This window comes from Oncorhynchus tshawytscha, linkage group LG33 (genome assembly GCF_018296145.1).
Source record: "Oncorhynchus tshawytscha isolate Ot180627B linkage group LG33, Otsh_v2.0, whole genome shotgun sequence".
NCBI lineage: Eukaryota > Metazoa > Chordata > Actinopteri > Salmoniformes > Salmonidae > Oncorhynchus > Oncorhynchus tshawytscha.
In genome coordinates, this window is record NC_056461.1 from 36,277,206 (window position 1) to 36,297,921 (window position 20,716).

The 20,716-nt window shown below is 42.0% G+C and overlaps 1 protein-coding gene across 6 annotated transcripts in view; it reads left to right on the top strand.

Moving 5' to 3' along the window:
- The first annotated feature begins 411 nt into the window (after window positions 1-411).
- Window positions 412-20,716, top strand: part of LOC112231352 (AMME syndrome candidate gene 1 protein) — a 28,956-nt gene continuing 8,651 nt past the window's right edge. For all 6 annotated transcript variants that reach the window (XM_042311738.1, XM_042311740.1, XM_042311739.1 and 3 more), the window contains exons 1-2: window positions 412-2,176; window positions 14,964-15,074. In XM_042311738.1, the coding sequence (XP_042167672.1) occupies window positions 1,731-2,176; window positions 14,964-15,074 (557 nt within the window). In that variant the 5' untranslated portion in view covers window positions 412-1,730. The remainder of the gene's footprint in view (window positions 2,177-14,963; window positions 15,075-20,716) is intronic.

The window sequence follows — 20,716 nt, forward strand, 5'->3', positions numbered from 1 at the left end:
GTGTTGATGTCATTGTATGATCATGGCTAGAGCTCATTAGATAACTGGTTTACATCTACACCCCAACAACTGGCAGAGCCCACCATGTGATCTGAGTTATGACACCACGAACGATGGTTCCCAGTTGGTCCGTTATAGCCTAAAACCAGTCAGGTACTGTATGTTGATGTACCACCTAGGTTACACAATTATTACACTGTGCATGCCTGTGTAACAGCAATATAATAAAGAGTTTACATTTCGGTTGGTAACTTGAACAGCATTGACCAATATTTTCAGTAGCCTATATTGGTATTTTGATAGCCTAATATCGTGAGGAATCGAATCCAATGTTCAAGTCTGCTATTTCTAAATCCCTCGCGCGGCCAGTCGATTCTGGAGAGCAGCTGATCACCTGCAACAAGAGGGCGGACGGCACATTTTACGACTGCAACGAAAAGGATTTGAAGGGATGCATGTTTGCTTTCTCTACGTGAAGTCGGATACAAATTGTCTAAAGGAGCACAATTAGTAAATGAGAAATTGCAATCGAACATCGGCATCCTCACGCGGTTGAGGCCAAGTTGATTAGGAACTGAGGATAGCACAAGCAGCATTTTTTCTGTGTAATTCGCAGCAAGAATTCAGATTTGACACGGACAGCATACGGTTAGACTACGCATTATGCGTAGGAATCGATCGCAAAACATTTCCTGGATCCTATTTCGGCGTTGAGAAGGTAAATACTGTCAGTGACTACAGATGATCACAGGTCCCCCCCTCCCCAACAGCACAGAGGCTATCAGGCAAATGGTAGCCGCTGTGAGTCGGGCGAAGAGCGAGAGACCAAACCCGGAGGATTTCGGACAGATGGAATAGAAAGAATGCTGCTCTCTCAAAATGCATCACAGTAGACGGATAAGCTGACCAAACAAATATACAGCAAACTTTCAGCGCTGATTATGACGCTGGAGTTTAAATAATATGTTTTAAACTGTCCGAGAACTGACAAAATGCATGTGCAAACTGATCAGCTGGATTGTTGAAATGACTTGGTCGGCGCTGACGCTGTCTGATGGCTCAAACTGCATAATAGCCAAATGGCATTTTATTTTGCGTCGACTTGACGTTTGGATCTCCAATATTGGATCAGTTGTCTAGCTAAAAGTTCGGATGAAAGTAAACAACTGGTGCAATGTTAAACTACATGGTCCGGAGCGTAATGTACTGTTCGTGCTGAAGCGTATGGGTCCTGCGTACTCAAGCTCCCGACTCCCACACAAAAAGGATTGTCTCTGTTGCGGGGGGTGCAGTGCAGTAGCTGTCACAGCACCACATCTGGCTACTGACTGGATAGTTAACTAGCTAGCTAGCTAACTGTTTTTCCTCTTGTGAAGCTAGTGAGGTTGAATGAGTTTCTGCATCATTCGAGAGAAAGATTGCTTTGTGAAATCACCTCGGTGGTTATCGTGTTCCGAAGAAGGGACCTGTATTTTGGACAATATCTGAGATCAATCGAACAGTTTGAAGTGATTCACGGCTGTCTTCTTAGCGAAAACACATAAGGACTTTGCGTAAGTCACGTATTTTTAAAGGCAAAGATAGGGTGACATTGCAGTCTCATCATATTGGATATAACGTCGCCCGACAAAAAAAAGTGAAAGTGGGGCATTGTCCGTCACACGTATTAACGCAGTGGGATTTGTACGTCTGGTCGGCGTTCCCCCCCCACCCTTCCCTTGGTGACGGTGATGGGTCGGAAGCGGTGTGTCGGTGCAGATTGTTCCAAGATGGCGGCCGGGTGCTGCGGGGTGAAGAAGCAGAAGCTGTCGGGATCCCCCGGGTCGGGGGGTCCTGGCGGGGTGGGGGCGGGAAACGGAGTGGCAGGGACCGGACATTGTGGATCGGACTTGGGGATTGGTTCCTCCTCGACTGTGGCGGCAGGGAACATGAATCGAGTGAACGGCCTGGGGTGTCCTGGGGGTAGTAGTAGTAGCACCAACGCGTTGTCCCCAACCCCGGGAGGCTACAACTCAACTGGCCTCTCCCCGAATCTAAGCCCGGGATCTGGTTCGGGAAGTGGAGGCAGGAAGATGGTTGTTTCGGCGGAGATGTGCTGCTTCTGTTTCGACGTGCTTTATTGCCATCTGTATGGATACCAACCTCCCCGAACACCTAGGTTTACAAACGATTCCTAGTAAGTTTCGTCCTAATATTATGTTGTTAAGTAGTAGCTACTATTGCTAACGTTAATGACTGAATAAGCAATGTTATCGACTGTGTAATAAACGTTCTTACCTAACGTTAGCCAGCAAGTTACAGCAAGCAGATAACGAAACAATTGTAATGTAGTCGTGAAAATAAAAGTAAATTGGTTGAGCTGTGCAACTTTCGTAAATTAATATATTGCTGCTGCTACTTGGATAAAGTTTACTTTCACTGGGTGGTGTGGTGCTTACGTCTGCTAGCTAGCTCAACAAAGAAAAACAGTAGCTAGTTAGCATTAAAGGCTACGTTAGCTTGGTAGCCAGCAAGGGCGAGTTTCAACTTTACAGTTTAGAAAGTTTAGAAAACACCACACAATTGTTGTGTTACGGAGCGTGGTGTGTTTGTCTATTTTTTTTCCCTGTGTTGTGAAAATGACACGGCTTGATTATATTCCTTCATCCAAAGTCGAGATCTAGAATTTATCTAGCTGCCTTGTCTGTGTCAATCGACCATGACAGAGGACGGGTTCCCACTAGATAGGCCAGCGGCAAAGTCAAAATTGTCTGTATCGTATAAAACCAACATTTACCTTTTTGGTCTTAGTTCAAGGTTAGGGTTAGGCATACAGCTAGCAGCGTGTCTCATAAAGCCTCATTACACATTGACTTGCTAGATGTAACAACACCAAAGATGCTATTCGATACGCAAAAAAAATGTGAACCACATCGACGGAGTTATACCTGACAGGTATAATCGACGATACTGATCAGTGATGACACAGGGGCCTACGATTAAAATACGATCTAGCCTGTGTTTCAGACAACTATAGACATACCTATTTGATGCAAGGACTATCCGCCTGTGAGATTGACTATACCTAACTACATTGCTTGTTTACAAAAACCGTAAGGATGAATTATAGAGACCCCCTCTAGTAATTTAATAGGATATGTCATAAACCCTCAAAGTTACAGAATTGATTCAAAATGGCAGCCATATTGGTCAGGGAGAAACCCAAACCAGTCTATTTGGAATGAACAGCAGAAGAGGTATAGTCCTGATTTTACTTTTGCAGGAAAATAAATGTAACTCATGTGATATGTACATTGTGTAATATAATTATTGTCATATGATTGTGTTTTGGGTTTATACACGTTATGGGTTTTATATGCGTTTTCTGTATAAATATCCTCTAAAAATATGTAAACAGACCATGAATGTAAAATAATATATTAAAAAAATAAGATTCATTGGAAAGCTGCAAATGATATTATATGATACAATATCAGTACTTATTGCATTTACAACTTGTCTAAATCGTATCGTCAACTGATTTGACAGTGTATGGCTGTGGATTGACTACATTGTTTGAATGGAATGTTATATTGGCAGTTAATTTGAAAAATGTATGGAACCATTCCTCTAAAACTGTCTGGCTAGCTGACAAACATACAGTGCAGATAAATTCTCCAAATGCATTTTAATTTTTTTTACACTGTTTTATCACAGCACTGGTAAGCCATGGTTGCTCAACTACCTGACCAACATGGCTGACCTTTGGACCATCATATGAAGTTTCACATCCATTCTAGTATTCTTATTAGTAGCCTACCCCCATTCTAGTATTCTTATTAGTAGCCTACAACCTTCGTTTTGGTTTATGATAGTGTAATTTACAGTTGTCCTAAACTCAAGTCATAACTGACATTCTTCAAGAATCCATACAGCATTGAATGTAATAACCATTAAAAAGCTGGACAGCTTCTACATTTTGTTCATTTAAAGGGGGGGGTTGTCCACAACACATTCATGACTAGAGACAATATTTTATGCAATATTAGGCCTACATTTACCAATGGCATTGTGTTAAAATCCCAATATGTGTATTTTCTGTTGGTAATGACAGTCTACACACTTAGTTAGGCATACATTATTACATCATCAGTTATTACAGCCAACCTAACAGCCAAAGTAGCTTTAGGGAGCTGTTGTCATGGTGGCCTTTCCTTGCTCACAGTAAACATTGGGATGATATTTTTAATGAGATGCCAATGTACTTTTCTCCTCTAAGGCTGTTAAAATGGTAATTGGCCATTGCACAGCTAGGTAACTGGGAAGCATTCTCTGCATACTAGTGTGCAAGACCACATTTGAACAGATAGGCATGTCATTTACACACCAAATATGGCTCTCAGCCACCTTTTTGTAGCCTTGTTACTACCATATACATTTCACACGGACTTTGTCTATACACACACATGTTTATTAGAAGAAAAAACCAATGGGGGGTACACACAAGTGTTAACTAGTATATTAGTGCTGTGCCTTTATTTCAAAGTAAAATCAACATCCTGTCCATTATTCTATATCAATGTAGATGTTTGAAACATTAATGGGAGGCCAGGAGACAAACTCTATTGATACCATTCATTTCAACATTGTTTTCTTCTTTATAGCAAATCCTGACAACATGCAGTCATTTCTTCCTTACTATATTTAACACACCATTTTTTCCAAATGTATAATGATTGCCTGCTTAAAACATACTTATGGGTCAAGGCATTTTGACATGTTTTATTCTTTTTAGGGACAATAATGTATGACTATCTTATAGATACAGAGTTTTACCACCCGCCTTTATCATCATGCCTTTTGGAAATGGCCAGACATTTGTTTCTATAGATATGTCAGGGAAAGGGTGCATATTTATATTTAACATATTTATCTCTTTGCAATCTCCCTTTCAGTTATTTAGCAGATGCTCTTATCCAGAGCCAATTACAGGAGCAATTATGGTTAAGTGCCTTGCTCAAGGGAAATGTCGACAGGTTTTTCACCTAGTCGGCCCGGGGATTCAAACCAGCAACCTCTCAGTTACTGGCCCAACGCTCTTAACCACTAGGCTACCTCACAAAAATGCATAAACCGGATCACACAAAGTATATGCTTCCCATTTTGTTAATGTTGGAAAGCGGAAGAGTAGCAGTAGAGCCATTGATTGAGAGTTGGACACTTGATTCCAGGTCTCTGTTTACACACGCTGGGATTTCTTGACTTAGAGGTCTATGTATAGACTTACTAGTGTGAGAATCCTGGTAGCTGTTAGTTTATTGGAGGTGATTTCCCCTTGATTCCTAAGTACCAGCTCAGTGTCTGTTTAACAGTGAAACTAATTCAGCCTCACTAGACAGTTCTGTCACAAGTCGAACATCTTGTGTATGTTGGGGATACTCCGTATACACCCAATTTGAATCAGTGTGTTTTGTGAGTGTTACATGAAGCAGTAACCTGATAGTGCTCAGGGCCATGGTGATGATGCACTGTAATCTGTTGATCCGTTTGATGCCCACTGTCCTAGGATTTAGGGGTCAAGTGAAAGTTCTGCCTGATGTCAGAAAATGGGACCGGAAATCCAAGCAGAGTGAGGCAGATGGAAAGGGGTGGAGGAGGTTGAAAGCCCAGTTTCATTTTCATTCATTGGGAATTTCCATGTGAAATAATTTATTTGATATCCAGTTCCGCTCTTTTGGGAAGATCGAAACAAAACCTGAAAAAAATGTGTTGGGCTGTTTTACTTCAATAGAAGGCATCTCATACATTCACATTCATATGCTTGTTTGAAGTTACACATTCTTAAATAGGGAATTGATCACCCAGATGTAGTTGTTTGCAACATGCTTGTAATGTTGGGATGTAATGCAGAGGGAAGAGATGAGTAATGCCATGACGGGTATACTAGAGGCAACAGCATACACACATGTTCAAGCCCCTCCCTGCTGTTCTGACATTAGTATGGTACTAATACAGAGAGTGCTGTCTGCAATCTCTTTCCAGCTATGAAGACAAGGAACTGAACACCGCTCTGCTTTTCTATATTTTAACACCGGTGTCATCTTTATGCTAATTTTAGATTTGAATGGCAAGGGCTTTCCCTGTGTTGAGAGACTCAGTTCCTCTCCAAGTCTACCCCCACTTGCATTAGCCTATATGTCTAAAATGGAGATGGGAGTAGTCTGATCCATCCAGGCCAGTGTGTTTACCACCAGGAGGATTCACCTGATCAGCGTGGATCAGCTCCAAGAGGAGGGTTGTTGCCATAACCATGGCTGTATAATATAGCTGCTCTACCAGGGCTCAAATTAACATTAAACTTACCTCAAGCGTCATGCTCGATTTATTCTAGACTACTAGAATGTGGTAGATGAACTGGGCCTGCCAGGTTGAAACCGAGTGCCACACACAACATGGTGGTTTCTGCTTGAGGAACTGATGATGTGAGGAACATGACACCAGCCCCTCCCACACCCCATCTGATCTCTGCACACACTCCTGCCCACAACACCAGCTCCACCTGTGACCCATAAATCAGAAGCCAAAGGAGTGTAATGTGTGCCTATATGCATGTGACTTATGACAATTTTGAATCTCCTGAATAATCGCCCCCTCAGTGTGAAAGCTGGGACTGGGTGCTATAGTGCAATGTGTAATTGTGACTATGGTGGGCAGTGATGTCATCAGGACTGATTAGTAGTCAGTCTGCAGTGGGAAGGTGTCTGTGTGTGAACTGGGCTCCAGATGTAGCAATGCGCATTAAAACGCCCCTGCAGCCTTTTCTAGTGTTTCCACTGTTTAGGGATGGCACTTATTTGAATGGACTGATTGGTACAGAGGAGAGGATTTGAAGCACCTCCTAAAACATTTCATGCGATGACATACCCCTTCATCTGAACTAATATGTACCTGTCAAGTTCTTCCATTTGGTTCGTTCCTCGTCAAAAAGCACCAGAAAGAGGATTGACACCCACCATCTTAGATGGTTCTGAAATAGTTTCTGTTGTTAGAAACAGATCATATTAGCGTTACTTTAACATTATTTTGCCGCAGCACCATACTACTTGTTAGACATAGGGAACTGATACTGTATACTCATTGGTGTAGTGGGTTTGGTGTGGGGGGTCCATGGGTGGTCTTTGACAATTTATTGGGATTCCTCATGTCTCAGTCATTTATAGAACAAAAAGTTTGGCCCCAATCGAATGTTGAGTACTATATTTATTAGATGTTATATAAGTCCTATAAATTAAAAGGCCTATTTAGGTGCACTCAATTAGCTTAATTTCTCACAGATCAAATAATATTTTTTTTTTTTAAACAATGTCGCAGGAATGCTAATCTTATATGTTTTTATAACTTTATAATATATATATATATATATATATATATATATATTATTTCAGACAATCTGAGATGGTGGGTGTAATGGCTTTATGAAATATATTTGACTTACTCACTGCTTTAAATTAGGACTGAGTGACTAACTGGGCTCAGTTAAATATGCTTGACAAGTCTTTTTAAAAGCAGCCCTTGTTTGATGTGCTTTGCAGAGACACACTGTCTGTGTCCTCAGGGTTGGACCTCTGCAGTGCAGAACGCTGGTTCTCCGACTGGATTCCATCCCAATGTGTTTTTGTGAGTTGAGATGAAATCGTTTAGGCCTATCACACGTTGCTACCCATCCATCACCAATGATCCATTCATCCATCAGCAATGGATGGATACCAAATGGGTAGTGTTGGATCACCCTTTTACTCATGTACACTGAACAAAAATATAAACATAACATGCAACGATTCCAAAAATTTCAAAGTCAATTGAAATAAATTCATTAGGACCTAATCTATAGATGTCACGTGACTGGGAATACAGATATGCAGGTAGGGGCGGGGATCAAATAAACACTGCGCATCTGGTGTGACCACCATTTGCCTCATGCCATGTGACACATCTCCTTTGCATGGAGTTGATCAGGCTGTGATTGTGGCCTGTGGATTGTTGTACCACTCCTCTTCAATGGCTGTGTGAAGTTGCTGGATATTGGTGGGAACTGGAACACACTGTCTTACACATCAATTCAGAGATTCCCAAAAATGCTCAACGGGTGACATGTCAGGCGAGTTATGCTGACCATGGAAGAACTGGGACATTTTCAGCTTCCAGGAATTGTGTACAGATCCTTGTGACATGGGGGTGTGCAATTATCATGCTAAAACATTTGGTGATGGTGGCAGATGAATGGCACAACAATGTGCCTCGGGATCTCGTCACGGTATCTCTGCATTGAAATTTCCATTGATAAAATGCAATTGTGTTTGTTGTCCATAGCTTATGCCTGCCCATACAATAAACCCACCACCACAATGGGTCACGGTGTTCACAATGTTGACATCATTAAACCGCTTGCCCACATGACGCCATCTGCCCGGTACAGTTGAAACCGGGATTCATCTGTGAAGCGAGCACTTTTCCAGCATGACAGTGGCCATTGAATGTGAGCAGTTGCTCCCCATCGATGAGCAAATGTTGAAGTTTCAACGCTGAACTGCAGTCAGGTCAAGACCCTGGTGAGGACGACAAACATGAAGATGAGTTTCCCTGAGACGGTTTCTGCCAGTTTCATCAGCTGTCCGGGAGGTTGGTCTCATACGATCCGGCGGGTGAAGAAGTCTGATGTGGACGTCCTGGACTGGTTTGGTTACATGTGGTCTTCGGTTGTGATGCCGGTTGGACATACTGCCAAATTCTTTAAAATTACATTGGAAGCGGCTTATGGTAGAGAAATTAACATTCAATTCTCAGCCAACCGATCTGATGGACATTCCTGCAATCCACATACAAATTGCACGCTCCCTAAATTTGAGAGATGTGAGATTGTGTTGTGTGACACAACTGCAAATTTTAGAGTGGCCTTTTATGGTCCCCAGCACAAGGTGCACCTGTGTAATGATCATGCTGTTTAATCAGCTTCTTGATATGCTACACCTGTCAGGTGCATGGATTATATTGTCAAAGGAGAAATGCCTTTTAACATGGATTTAAACAAATTTGGGCACATAATTTGAGAGAAATAAGCTTTTGTGCATATGGACAATTTCTGTGATCTTTTATTTCAGCTCATGAAACATGGGGCCAACACTTTACATGTTGCGTTGATATTTTTTGTTCAGTGTAGTTTAATCACCCTTCAACACATGTTTAATTGAAATCATTGAGAATGTGTCTGCTCTTCACTCTTCAGGCACACACAGCAGTCTGGATGGGGGCTGGTATGGTATGTGAAGATGGTGTTGGCTGTGGGTGGGTGGGGGAATGGATGATGAGTGGAATCGTCAAGGACACAGTATGGCACGTGATGCAATAGGACATCCCTTTAGTATGTGGCCAGAAGGCTGGGATTACTCTTCAGAATGGGCACACAGAACCGAGTGGGAGCTCTGCCAAAAAAGCTAGAGTAGAGGGACAGAGGAAAAATTGCCTGAATTACGCATAGCATAGTGAGCATCTAATAGGGGCCTGGGGAATATAATAATTTAATTTTGATTCTCAGTGGTCAGTGGACACAAAGACAATCATGCTGCTGTGTTGTTACCTGCCTGAACGGCAAAGATGATTTTTCTTTTTTCTAGCTTTTTAAACCCAGGACACCCCCACAGTCTCCCTTTCATATCTGAAGTGCCCAATGGTCTGGTGTGCTATTTTCGTGACTCAGTCATGTTTTTTTTATAGAAAGATTCTCTTGTTTGCTCAGACCTCATGGTGTGATTGATTTATCAGCAGTTCATTAAGATAAATCCATGTTGACTCGCAGTCTGGCTTTTGTAACGCACTGAACCCATCAACCCTGGCTGCGTGTCAAAAATGTTCCCTGTCGCCCCTCCCCCCAGAACTCGTAACACCCACCATAGAATGTTTAGTTAGCAGGCACAACTGGCCGCTCACTCGCAAGAGATTTATCATGGATTCTTGTCAGGAAACTGTATGATAGACAAATGTTCTAACTGAAATCCTTTTGAAGTAGAATTTCACGGTTTGGAAATGGAACCTCAGCTTTTGTCAGACCAATGGAAAACAGTCATTAAAGGTGGTCTTTCACCCCACAATGGTGACTGGGGTCACAACTGTAGCTCTTGTCAAGTGTCCCTACCTCTGCACTTGCTTTCCCATAGATTAATGTCTTGGCTCACACAGCCTCTCTCAGGCTGCTGCTCACCTTATTTGCCAAGGGGTTCATCAGCCAGATTAAAAGCAATTCATTTTAAGTAGGGAGCTGCAGGCTGCGACCGTCAGTCTCTTGGGTTGGGTAGGTCTCTATTGCATAGCCAGGAAGTGGCCCGCCTGACGGATGGACTGACTCACTCACTGGCTGTCTGGAGGAGCTTGTCTGTCTGAAGTCAACCTATTACAGCAGAGCTGCCCACTCGCTTCAAAAGTATGGAGTTGTCTGTCTGTCCCTTGAGAGATCACTTCTTATTAGGATCAACTGACATCAATCAAGCAAGTTTGCGATGCCTCTGTCTTACACACACACACTCACTCAGACATACTTTTTTTTCTCCTGTGCAGTCTTCCTCCTCTCTACAGTCTTCTTTCAGACTGTGAAGTGTTTGTCCACTGTTGTGTTATTTCCAGGCGCTTATCGAGTGCTGTCTGTGCAGTCCAGAGAGTTGATTTGAATGTAGATTGCTCCTCAGCTATTCCTCACTCTGAACACATGTTGATGATTAAGAATATTGACATTGTTGATTAGTAAGCAACTGACTTCTCTCTCCACCTCCTTTCCTTACTCTATCATATTCTTTCCCAAGACCGTCTTTCCTCCCTCCCCTCTGTATTGCCCTGGCTTTTAAATATACATGAAGTCATGAGCTTCAAGAAAGGCATTGATACTAAGAATAGGTACATTTTCTTTTCCTGGCCCTTTCTTTTTGAGGTGGTCATCATGGTAGATGTCTCTACCTCCACATTGTGCCCTACTGGACTGATGTAATTCTTCTTCTGGGGAAGTGAGTTTCTACAATAGAGAGTGTATTAATACTCAGCTCAGAGACATCTCCTTAAGTATGAATGAGGCTGGAACCCTCATACGTCATCCTTCTCTGTCCAGATCAGGACTAGTTAAGCTATTTGAAAGTGGTCTATATTAACAAAGTGTATTAACACATGCAAGTATTAGCCTTTTGTGTGGTAAAATACTTAGTTAGCGACAGTAATCCTGGGGGTAATTGAGAAAAGGTGCAAAATCTCTTAGGTGATTTGAGGGCTAAGAGGTGGAGCTGCTGCCATGCTTTTAGGTGATTAATTGGACACGCTAATCTGCATTTTCCCTGCATATAAGCATATTGTGTTGGTGTGTTAAACATGTACAGTTGAAGTCGGAAGTTTACATACATCTTAGCCAAATACATTCAAACTCAGTTTTTCACCATTCCTGACATTTAATCCTAGTAAAAATTCCCTGTTTTAGGTCAGTTAGTATCACCACTTTATTTTAAGAATGTGAAATGTCAGAATAATAGCAGAGAGAAGGAGTTATTTCAGCTTTTATTTCTTTCATCGCATTCCCAGTGGGTCAGAAGTTTACATACACTCAATTAGTATTTGGTAGCATTGCCTTTAAATTGTTTAACTTGGGTCAATTGTTTTGGGGAGCCTTCCACAAGCTTCCCACAATAAGTTAGGTGAATTTTGGCCCATTCCTCATGACAGAGCTGGTGTAACTCAGTCAGGTTGGTAGGCCTCCTTGCTCGCACACGCTTTTTCAGTTCTGCCCACAAATTTTCTATGGGATTGAGGTCAGGGCTTTGTGATGGCCACTCCAATACCTTGACTTTGTTGTCCTTAAGCCATTTTGCCACAACTTGGAAGTATGCTTGGGGTCATTATCCATTTGGAAGACCCATTTGCGACCAAGCATTAACTTCTTGACTGATGTCTTGAGATGTTGCTTCAATATATCCACATCATTTTCCTTCCTCACATTGCCATCTATTTTGTGGAGTGCACCAGTCCCTCCTGCAGCAAAGCACCCCCAAAACATGATGCTGCCACCTCCGTGCTTCACGACTGGGATGGTGTTCTCAGCTTGCAAGCCTCACAACATGATGCTGCCACCTCCGTGCTTCATGACTGGGATGGTGTTCTTCAGCTTGCAAGCCTCACAACATGATGCTGCCACCTCCGTGCTTCACGACTGGGATGGTGTTCTTCAGCTTGCAAGCCTCACAACATGATGCTGCCACCTCCGTGCTTCACTACTGGGATGGTGTTCTTCAGCTTGCAAGCCTCCCCCTTTTCCTCCAAACATAACGATGGTCAATATGTCCAAACAGTTCTATTTTTGTTTCATCAGACCAGAGGACATTTCTCCAAAAAGTACGATCTTTGTCCCCATGTGCAGTTGCAAACTGTAGTCTTACTTTTTTATGGCGGTTTTGGAGCAGTGGCTTCTTCCTTGCTGAGCTGCCTTTCAGGTTATGACGTTATAGGACTCGTTTTTACTGTGGATAGAGATACTTTTGTACCTGTTTCCTCCAGCATCTTCACAAGGTCCTTTGCTGTTGCTTTGGGAATGATTTGCACTTTTCACACCAAAGTACGTTCATCTCTAGGAGACAGAACACATCTCCTTCCTGAGCGGTATGACGGCTGCGTGGTCCCATGGTGTTTATACTTGTACAGATGAACGTGGTACCTTCAGGCGTTTGGAAATTGCTCCCAAGGATGAACCAGACTTTTTTTTCCTGAGGTCTTGGCTGATTTCTTTTGATTTTCCCATGATGTCATGCAAAGAGGCACTGGGTTTGAAGGTAGGCCTTGAAATACATCCACAGGTACACCTCCAGTTGACTCAAATGATGTCAATTAGCCTATCAGAAGTTTCTAAAGCCATGACATCATTTTCTGGAATTTTCCAAGCTGTTTAAAGACACAGTCAACTTAGTGTATGTAAACTTCTGACCCACTGGAATTGTGATACATATATTATTTCATTTATAATTCAATCTGTAAACAATTGTTGGAAAAAGTTACTTGTGTCATTCTCAAAGTTGATGTCCTAACCGATTTGTCAAAACTATAGTTTGTTAGCAAGACATTTGTGGAGTGGTTGAAAAATGATTTTTAATGACTCCAACCTAAGTGTATGTAAACTTCTGACTTCAACTGTGTGTGTTGTTTTTTGTTGGTAGAGACTAAACATAACATGTAGGCTACTAAGGGTACTTTGTCAGTTTACAGAGAACACAAAGCAGTACATCTGCTGGTGCACGAAATTCTCTGAGCACACATAACGCAAGACAAAATGTCACTGACTGCTGCCTCGCTTGATTTTAAAATGGATTTTTAGCTCAAATTGATTTTAGCTCCCAATGCGCAGTCAAACTCAAACTATGGTGCTGACTGAGTCTATATGGCCATGACAAACAGGCAGAGTAAACTGGACAGGTTGCTGCTTTGACAGAAAAGGTTAACTTGACTTTGATCCAGAGAACACCTGAATGTAAAACCAGAGAGCTATGCTATGCCTAATAGCAAACTGTAACAGAAACCTCATGTAGCAATCTTATTTTTAGTACTTGCTATACATATTGTCAATCAATATCTGTCAGTGCAATGTTAGTTGAGAAAGACCTTTGTTGTCAGTGTCACCACTAGGAATGTGAGAAATCAATTCAAATATTGTGTCCACAATTGTTTTTCTCAACCCTACTGCGCATTCAAAAAGTATTCAGACCCCTTGACTTTTTCCACATTTTGTTACGTTATAGCCTTATTCTGAAATCAAATATGTAGTCCCCCCATCAATCTACACACTATACCCCATAATGACGAAGCAAAAACAGGATTAGACATTTTTGCTAATTTATTAAAATTCATTTTAAAAACCGAAATATCACATTTACATAAGTATTCAGACCCTTTATTCAGTACTTTGTTGAAGCACCGTTGGCAGCGATTAAAGCCTTGAGTCTTTTGGGGTATGATGCTACAAGCTTGGCACACCTGTATTTGGGGAGTTTCTCCCATTCTTCTCTGCAGATCCTCTCAAGCTCTGTCTCGTTGGATGGGGAGTGACGCTGCACAGCTATTTTCAGGTCTCTCCAGAGATGTTCGATCAGGTTCAAGTCTGGGCTCTGGCTGGGCCACTAAAGGACATTCAGAGTCTTGTCCCGAAGCCACTCCTGCATTGTCTTGGCTGCGTGCTTAGGTTCGTTGTCCTGTAGGAAGGTAAACCTTTGCCCCAGTCTGAGGTTCTGAGTGCTCTGGAGCAGGTTTTCATCAAGGATCTCTGTACTTTGCTTTGTTCATCTTTCCCTCGATCCTGACTAGTCTCCAAGTCCTTGCCTCTGAAAAACATTCCCACAGCATGATGCTGCCACCACCATGCTTTACTGTAGGGATGGTATTGGCCAGGCGATGAGTGGTGCTTGATTTCCTCCAGACGTGATGCTTGGCATTCAGGCCAAAGAGTTCAATCTTGGTTTCATCAGACCAGATAATCTTGGTTTTCATCGTCTGAGAGTCGTTTAGGTGCCTTTTGGCAGACTCCAAGCGGGCTGTCATGTGCCTTTTACTGAGGAGTGGCTTCCGTCTGGCCACTCTACCATAATGTCCTGATTGGTGGAGTGCTGCAGAGATGGTTGTCCTTCTGGAAGGTTCTCCCATCTCCACAGAGGAGCTCTAGAACTCTGTCAGAGTGACCATCGGGTTCTTGGTCACCTCCCTATATATTGTGTGTAGATTGATGAGAAAAATAAATAATTTAATCAATTTTAGAATAAGGCTATAATGTGGAAAAAGTCAAGGGGTCTTAATACTTTCCAAACACACTAAGTGAATCCTGGACCTTTAAACTATGTATTGGGCCAAGATTTTAACTGATGTTCTAATGTGTTTAACTCTAAAGGTCCTAACATTGTCTTCCCTTCTTTCTCTTACAGCCCACTGTTTGTCACATGGAAAATAGGAAGAGACAAGCGGTTGAGGGGATGTATAGGTACATTTTCTGCCATGAACCTCCACCCAGGACTCAGGGAGTACACCCTTACCAGGTACGCCACTCTCTTAACTTGATCATGCCCAGAGTTCCAAGCATGTACTGTATTCTTCTTTAGGCTAAACCACTGATATCAGTCTTTACATTGTCTGGCTTGTCCCCTAAACAAAAGTCTTCCCAGGAACCGACATTAGCGCTGGCCCGGGGCCAGTGAAAACATGTCGGACCAGTGGATCTCGTCAGTCACTGTCCCGACTGGCCCAGTAACTTTTCAGTTTATTTTTGCGTTCCAGTTGAACATTTACCTGCTCTGTTGCAATCTACCATTTATGTAAAACCATTGAAGACTACACACCGAACAGTCATGGTATTTGTGTTTGAGCAATATGATTGGCCGCTCATTCAAGCACCACCACACTCCCGCAATCGACATCAGTTGATACCTTAACACACAAGCTGTCCAGAGCAAAAATATGCATTCATTCATCCATTTGCGGAGCTTATTGATTTTTAGGGAAGGTGATTTACAAAAGTAAACCTTCAATAGTGAACATACTAGCAATATGCTGGCTACTGTTGATAGTCTGCACAAAAACACCTAGTATTCATCTTGGCTGGCCTACTGTAGCCATTCGATATATCGCGTTTGTCTTAAAGACTAACTTTCATTTCAAAAAAATTATGTTTGATCGAAAACCAGATGATTTAGACATAGTTGTATAGAAATATGTGAATTCTGGTCTTTATTTTGACAGTTCGTTACAAAATGTATATATTTTGGACTTTTAGTAGTAGATCTAGCTCTTTTTGCCCCTAGTGCTTCAACTCTTACCATTGATAAAGGAACTGTAGGAACACTTATGTCATCTCAAGGGAGGGGTTCGGTATGAAATACACTCCCTTCTAGATGTGCTGGGTGGTACCACCTCAGGTCTTACTATAAAATCAGGTGACAGTGTGCCTTATTTGGCAATGGACTTGGTAAGTGGAGTGTGCCACTATATTTTGCATGACGCTTCCTTGACTAGACTACTGACGTTACACAATTTAAAAGGCAGTAAGGCACGTTTCCGTCTATGACCAAATTAGAACTTTTTGCTTAGCGTTTCATAAACATCTATGCGCTTTTTTACAAAGGAAAAAAACATGTAGGCTTTGAGGATTATACGTTTATATTCGTAGCTACATTCATTTTAAGAAGAAATAGATGACATTGGTGGTCATGTCAAGTCGTTGTATTTTTTCCCAACTGCAATTCGGTAATCCCACATGGGGCAGTTCAGTGGTTATATTCTAATCCCACATGGGGCATATATATATATATATATATATATATTTTTTTTTTTTTCAAATCCTTTATATTATGCTAACCGTGCCCACTCACTTCTAATTCTGAAAAGTAAAAGCATACCTGGGAGAGGGGTCGCCTTGGTAGTAGTAGGGGTTTGGGCTTGGGTACCGTATACATCTGTGAGTTCATTTGACCATTGGAAAAAAAGCAACTACGTAAATACTGTAATGCAGATCGGATTGAATTGAGCCTTTAATCTTAATTTTCAAGGTGAAGATTGCACTTTTCTTCCCAACACAATACCGCAATACCACATTTCAAAGATTTGTTTTGCACCCCATGGGGAATGTGAACTTTGACCGCAAGTGGCAATACATATCAGGAACTCGGTGCCTGACCATTGAGCTAACTGTTCAGAGCTGCATTTGCTCGTGAAGCACATCATGTTATTATCAGAGCATGTCAGTGGACTTCTGGTAATTATGTTTTAGTGAGAAAGTGTTGGGATCGGGTACAACTATTTTTACTCACCCCAAAAATGTATATTTATGAGCAGTAAATTCTCATCTTCGATGGCCACTGGCACGCTCGAGTGTGCTCTTCAAGGATGAATCCCATTTTCAACTGTACAGAGCAGATAGGGTGTATGGCGTTGTGTTAAGCGAGCGCTTTGCTCGCTTTGCTCAACGTTGTTAACAGTGTGTTCCATGGTGGCGGTGGTGTTATGGTATGGGCAGGTATAAGCTACGGACAATGAGCACAAAAAAATAAAATAAATAGAACCAAATTTTGTCACGTGCCGAATACAACCTTACTGTAAAATGCTTATTTATACAAGCCCTTAACCACAATGCAGTTTTAAGAAAAATAAGAGTTAAGAAAAAGATTTGCTAAACAAAAATAAAATAAATGAGCAACAATAAAATAACAATAACGAGGCTATATACAGGGGGTACCGAGTCAATGTGCGGGTTACATGTTAGTCGAGGTAATTGAAATAATATGTACATGTAGGTAGGCGTAAAGTGACTCAATGGCAATTTTAATGCACAGAGATACCGTGACGAAATCCTGAGGCCCAATGTCGTGCCATTCAGCCTCCGCCATCACCTCATGTTTCAGCAGAATAATGCATGGTCCCATGTCACAAGGATCTGTACACAATTCCAGGAGGCTGAAAATATCACCAGTTTTTCCATGGCCTGCGTACTCATCAGACATGTCACCCATTGAGCATGTTTGGGATGCTCTGGATCAACATGTATGACAGCGTGTTCCAGTTTGCCAATATCCAGCAATTTCACACAGACGTTGAAGAGGAGTGGTACAGCATTCCACAGGCCATAATCAACAGCCTGATCAACTCTATGTGAAGGAGATGTCGCACTGCATGAGGCAAATGCTGGTCATGCCAGATACTGACTGGTTTTCCGATCCACGCCCCTACTTTAAAAAAAATAGTACCTGTGACCAACAGATGCATATCTGTATTCCCAGTCATGTGAAAGCCATAGATGAAGGCCGAATGAATTGATTTGAGTTGACTGTAGAATCTTAGTAAACTCTTTTGAAGTTGTTGCGTTTTATATTTTTGGTTCAGTGTGCATTACACAGCTTTTTATTACATATCATAATAACCAAATGTAGCCTATTAATAGCTGCATGCAGAGAGAATCATGGCAACCTATAGGCCCTGCATGAACCCAATGCATTTAAAAACTACACCATGTCCGGGCCAGTAGAAATTATTTTTGGGCCAGTGAGAAAAAAAAAGTTAATATTGGACCCTGCACCCTCAGTGGAAGATAAAAGCAGAGCAGCTGGTTCTGACCCGTCAAGTACTATGAGACGGAGGGTGGTGAGCATGTGACCGGGGAGACGATTGTAGGCACTAGCAGGAGCACCGTGTCTGTGTTCTGTCTCCTGCTGGGATATCTCCACATTTTTGCCTCATAGGCATGAACAAAAAGAGAGGAGGGAAGAAGGGATGACAGCAAATCTTTTGGGAGAAAACATTCACCCAACAGTTCCCCTTTGATATATTCAAGTAAAAAATATGGCAGACATGTTTTGAGTTCTCTGAGTGTGAATCTAGCTATCTTTTTGCGTTCTTATTATTCTGTCACTGAAAGGAACACCCACCATCATCGAAACAATTCTGTCTTGTTGGGTTTTGTAAGGAAATTGCTAATTCATTGGGGAGAAGCAGCATACCAGGTGGACAGGAACAAATAACACTATTTGAATGGGCGGGGGTGCACGTGAGACTGATCTGTAGCTCTCTATCTCTTTCTCACACACATACAGTGGCAAACACATTCACTCACAGGCACACATACTCACTGACATCTGGAACTGGTCTCCTATTGGCTACAAGTTAAGACTCCTGCCAGCCTCCTATTGGCCAGCGCTGTTGCTAGGATGATTCCACACGGAGGCCTGTAGAGGAGGTCATGCACTGCAACAGAGTTCAAGCTTTCTGCTGTCACAGAAAATGTCAAGTTTACTGGACTAAATCACTTAATTCATTTGATCTGATAACAACATAGGAGCCCTTACATTAATACTTAAGCAACATGTATTGTATTTATTTAGTTGACATGCATATTTTTGAACAGCGTCAAGCAGAGTATTGGTGTGTTAACAGTGTTTACCCTAGCTTTTGTTTTGGTTGAGTTCACCGTAGGTACAGTCGAGGTTCGAGGAGAATGTTTAAAAAAAAGTTTCCTCAGTGGATTGAACTGTATCTAGGTACCAGAAATGGCAGGCCTCTCGGTTCATTTGTTTTTCAAGAGTTGGGAGGTTGGGGGAGAGCAGTGTGTTGTGAAGGGGAACCAAACAAAACAGGACGAAGCGTCCAGATGGGGATGCCAATAAAGCTGAGGGTTTTGTTCACTCAGCCCGCCTGCCTCTGTGGGCACTAATGTCATTAGTGAGGCCTGGGGTACTTCTGGGAAAAATGGGGCCTTTTGGTGTTTAACTCCAACAGTAACGTTATCAATATAACTGGCTTCTTTGATAAAATCAAAGATTATCCTTCATGTCTTGCATAAAAAAAGTAATGCTATGATTTTCTAGCTTGTTAGCCATGTCTGACCATAAGGGCTGGGAGTTGCTAGGGACCTCACGATACGATATTATCATGGTACTTAAGTGCCTGCCCTATACAATATGTATTGCGATTCTATATGTATTGCGATACCGATGCTCCAAACATACTGCTCCCCATATGTCTGCTGCAGAGGAACAAGAGAGAGCCATGAAGAAAACTAGTTTTGTTCAGTAATGGAAATAAAAGTGCTGAAAACAAATTGGCTCCCTGTTTAAAAAGAAGATGGAGAACAAGCAACGAGGAAAAATAGTAACGTTTTTGTGGAGGTACAGCTAACTAGCGCAAAAAGTATATTAGAATATTGTCAAAACTATACAATATATCGTCAAAAAGTAATATCCCAATATGCAACTACAGTGGGGCAAAAAAGTATTTAGTCAGCCACCAGTTGTGCAAGTTCTCCCACTTAAAAAGGTGAGAGAGGCCTGTCATTTTCATCATAGGTACACTTCAACTATGACAGACAAAATGAGGGGAAAAAATCCAGAAAATCACATTGTAGGATTTTTAATGAATTTATTTGCAAATTATGGTGGAAAATAAGTATTTGGTCACCTACAAACAAGCAAGATTTCTGGCTCTCACAGACCTGTAACTTCTTCTTTAAGAGGCTCCTTTGTCCTCCACTCGTTACCTATATTAATGGCACCTGTTTGAACTTGTTATCAGTATAAAAGACACCTGTCCACAACCTCAAACAGTCACACTCCAAACTCCACTATGGCCAAGACCAAAGAGCTGTCAAAGGACACCAGAAACAAAATTGTAGACCTGCACCAGGCTGGGAAGACTGAATCTGCAATAGGTAAGCAGCTTGGTTTGAAGAAATCAAACCAAGAAATCAAATCAAACCAACCTTGCAGGGAGCAATTATTAGGAAATGGAAGACATACAAGACCACTGATAATCTCCCTCGATCTGGGGCTCCACGCAAGATCTCACCCCGTGGGGTCAAAATGATCACAAGAACGGTGAGCAAAAATCCCAGAACCACATGGGGGGACCTAGTGAATGACCTGCAGAGAGCTGGGACCAAAGTAACAAAGCCTACCATCAGTAACACACTACGCTGCCAGGGACTCATTCTGCAGTGCCAGACGTGTCCCCCTGCTTAAGCCAGTACATGTCCAGGCCCGTCTGAAGTTTGCTAGAGAGCATTTGGATGATCCAGAAGAAGATTGGGAGAATGTCATATGGTCAGATGAAACCAAAATATAACTTTTTGGTGAAAACTCAACTCATCGTGTTTGGAGGACAAAGAATGCTGAGTTGCATCCAAAGAAAACCATACCTA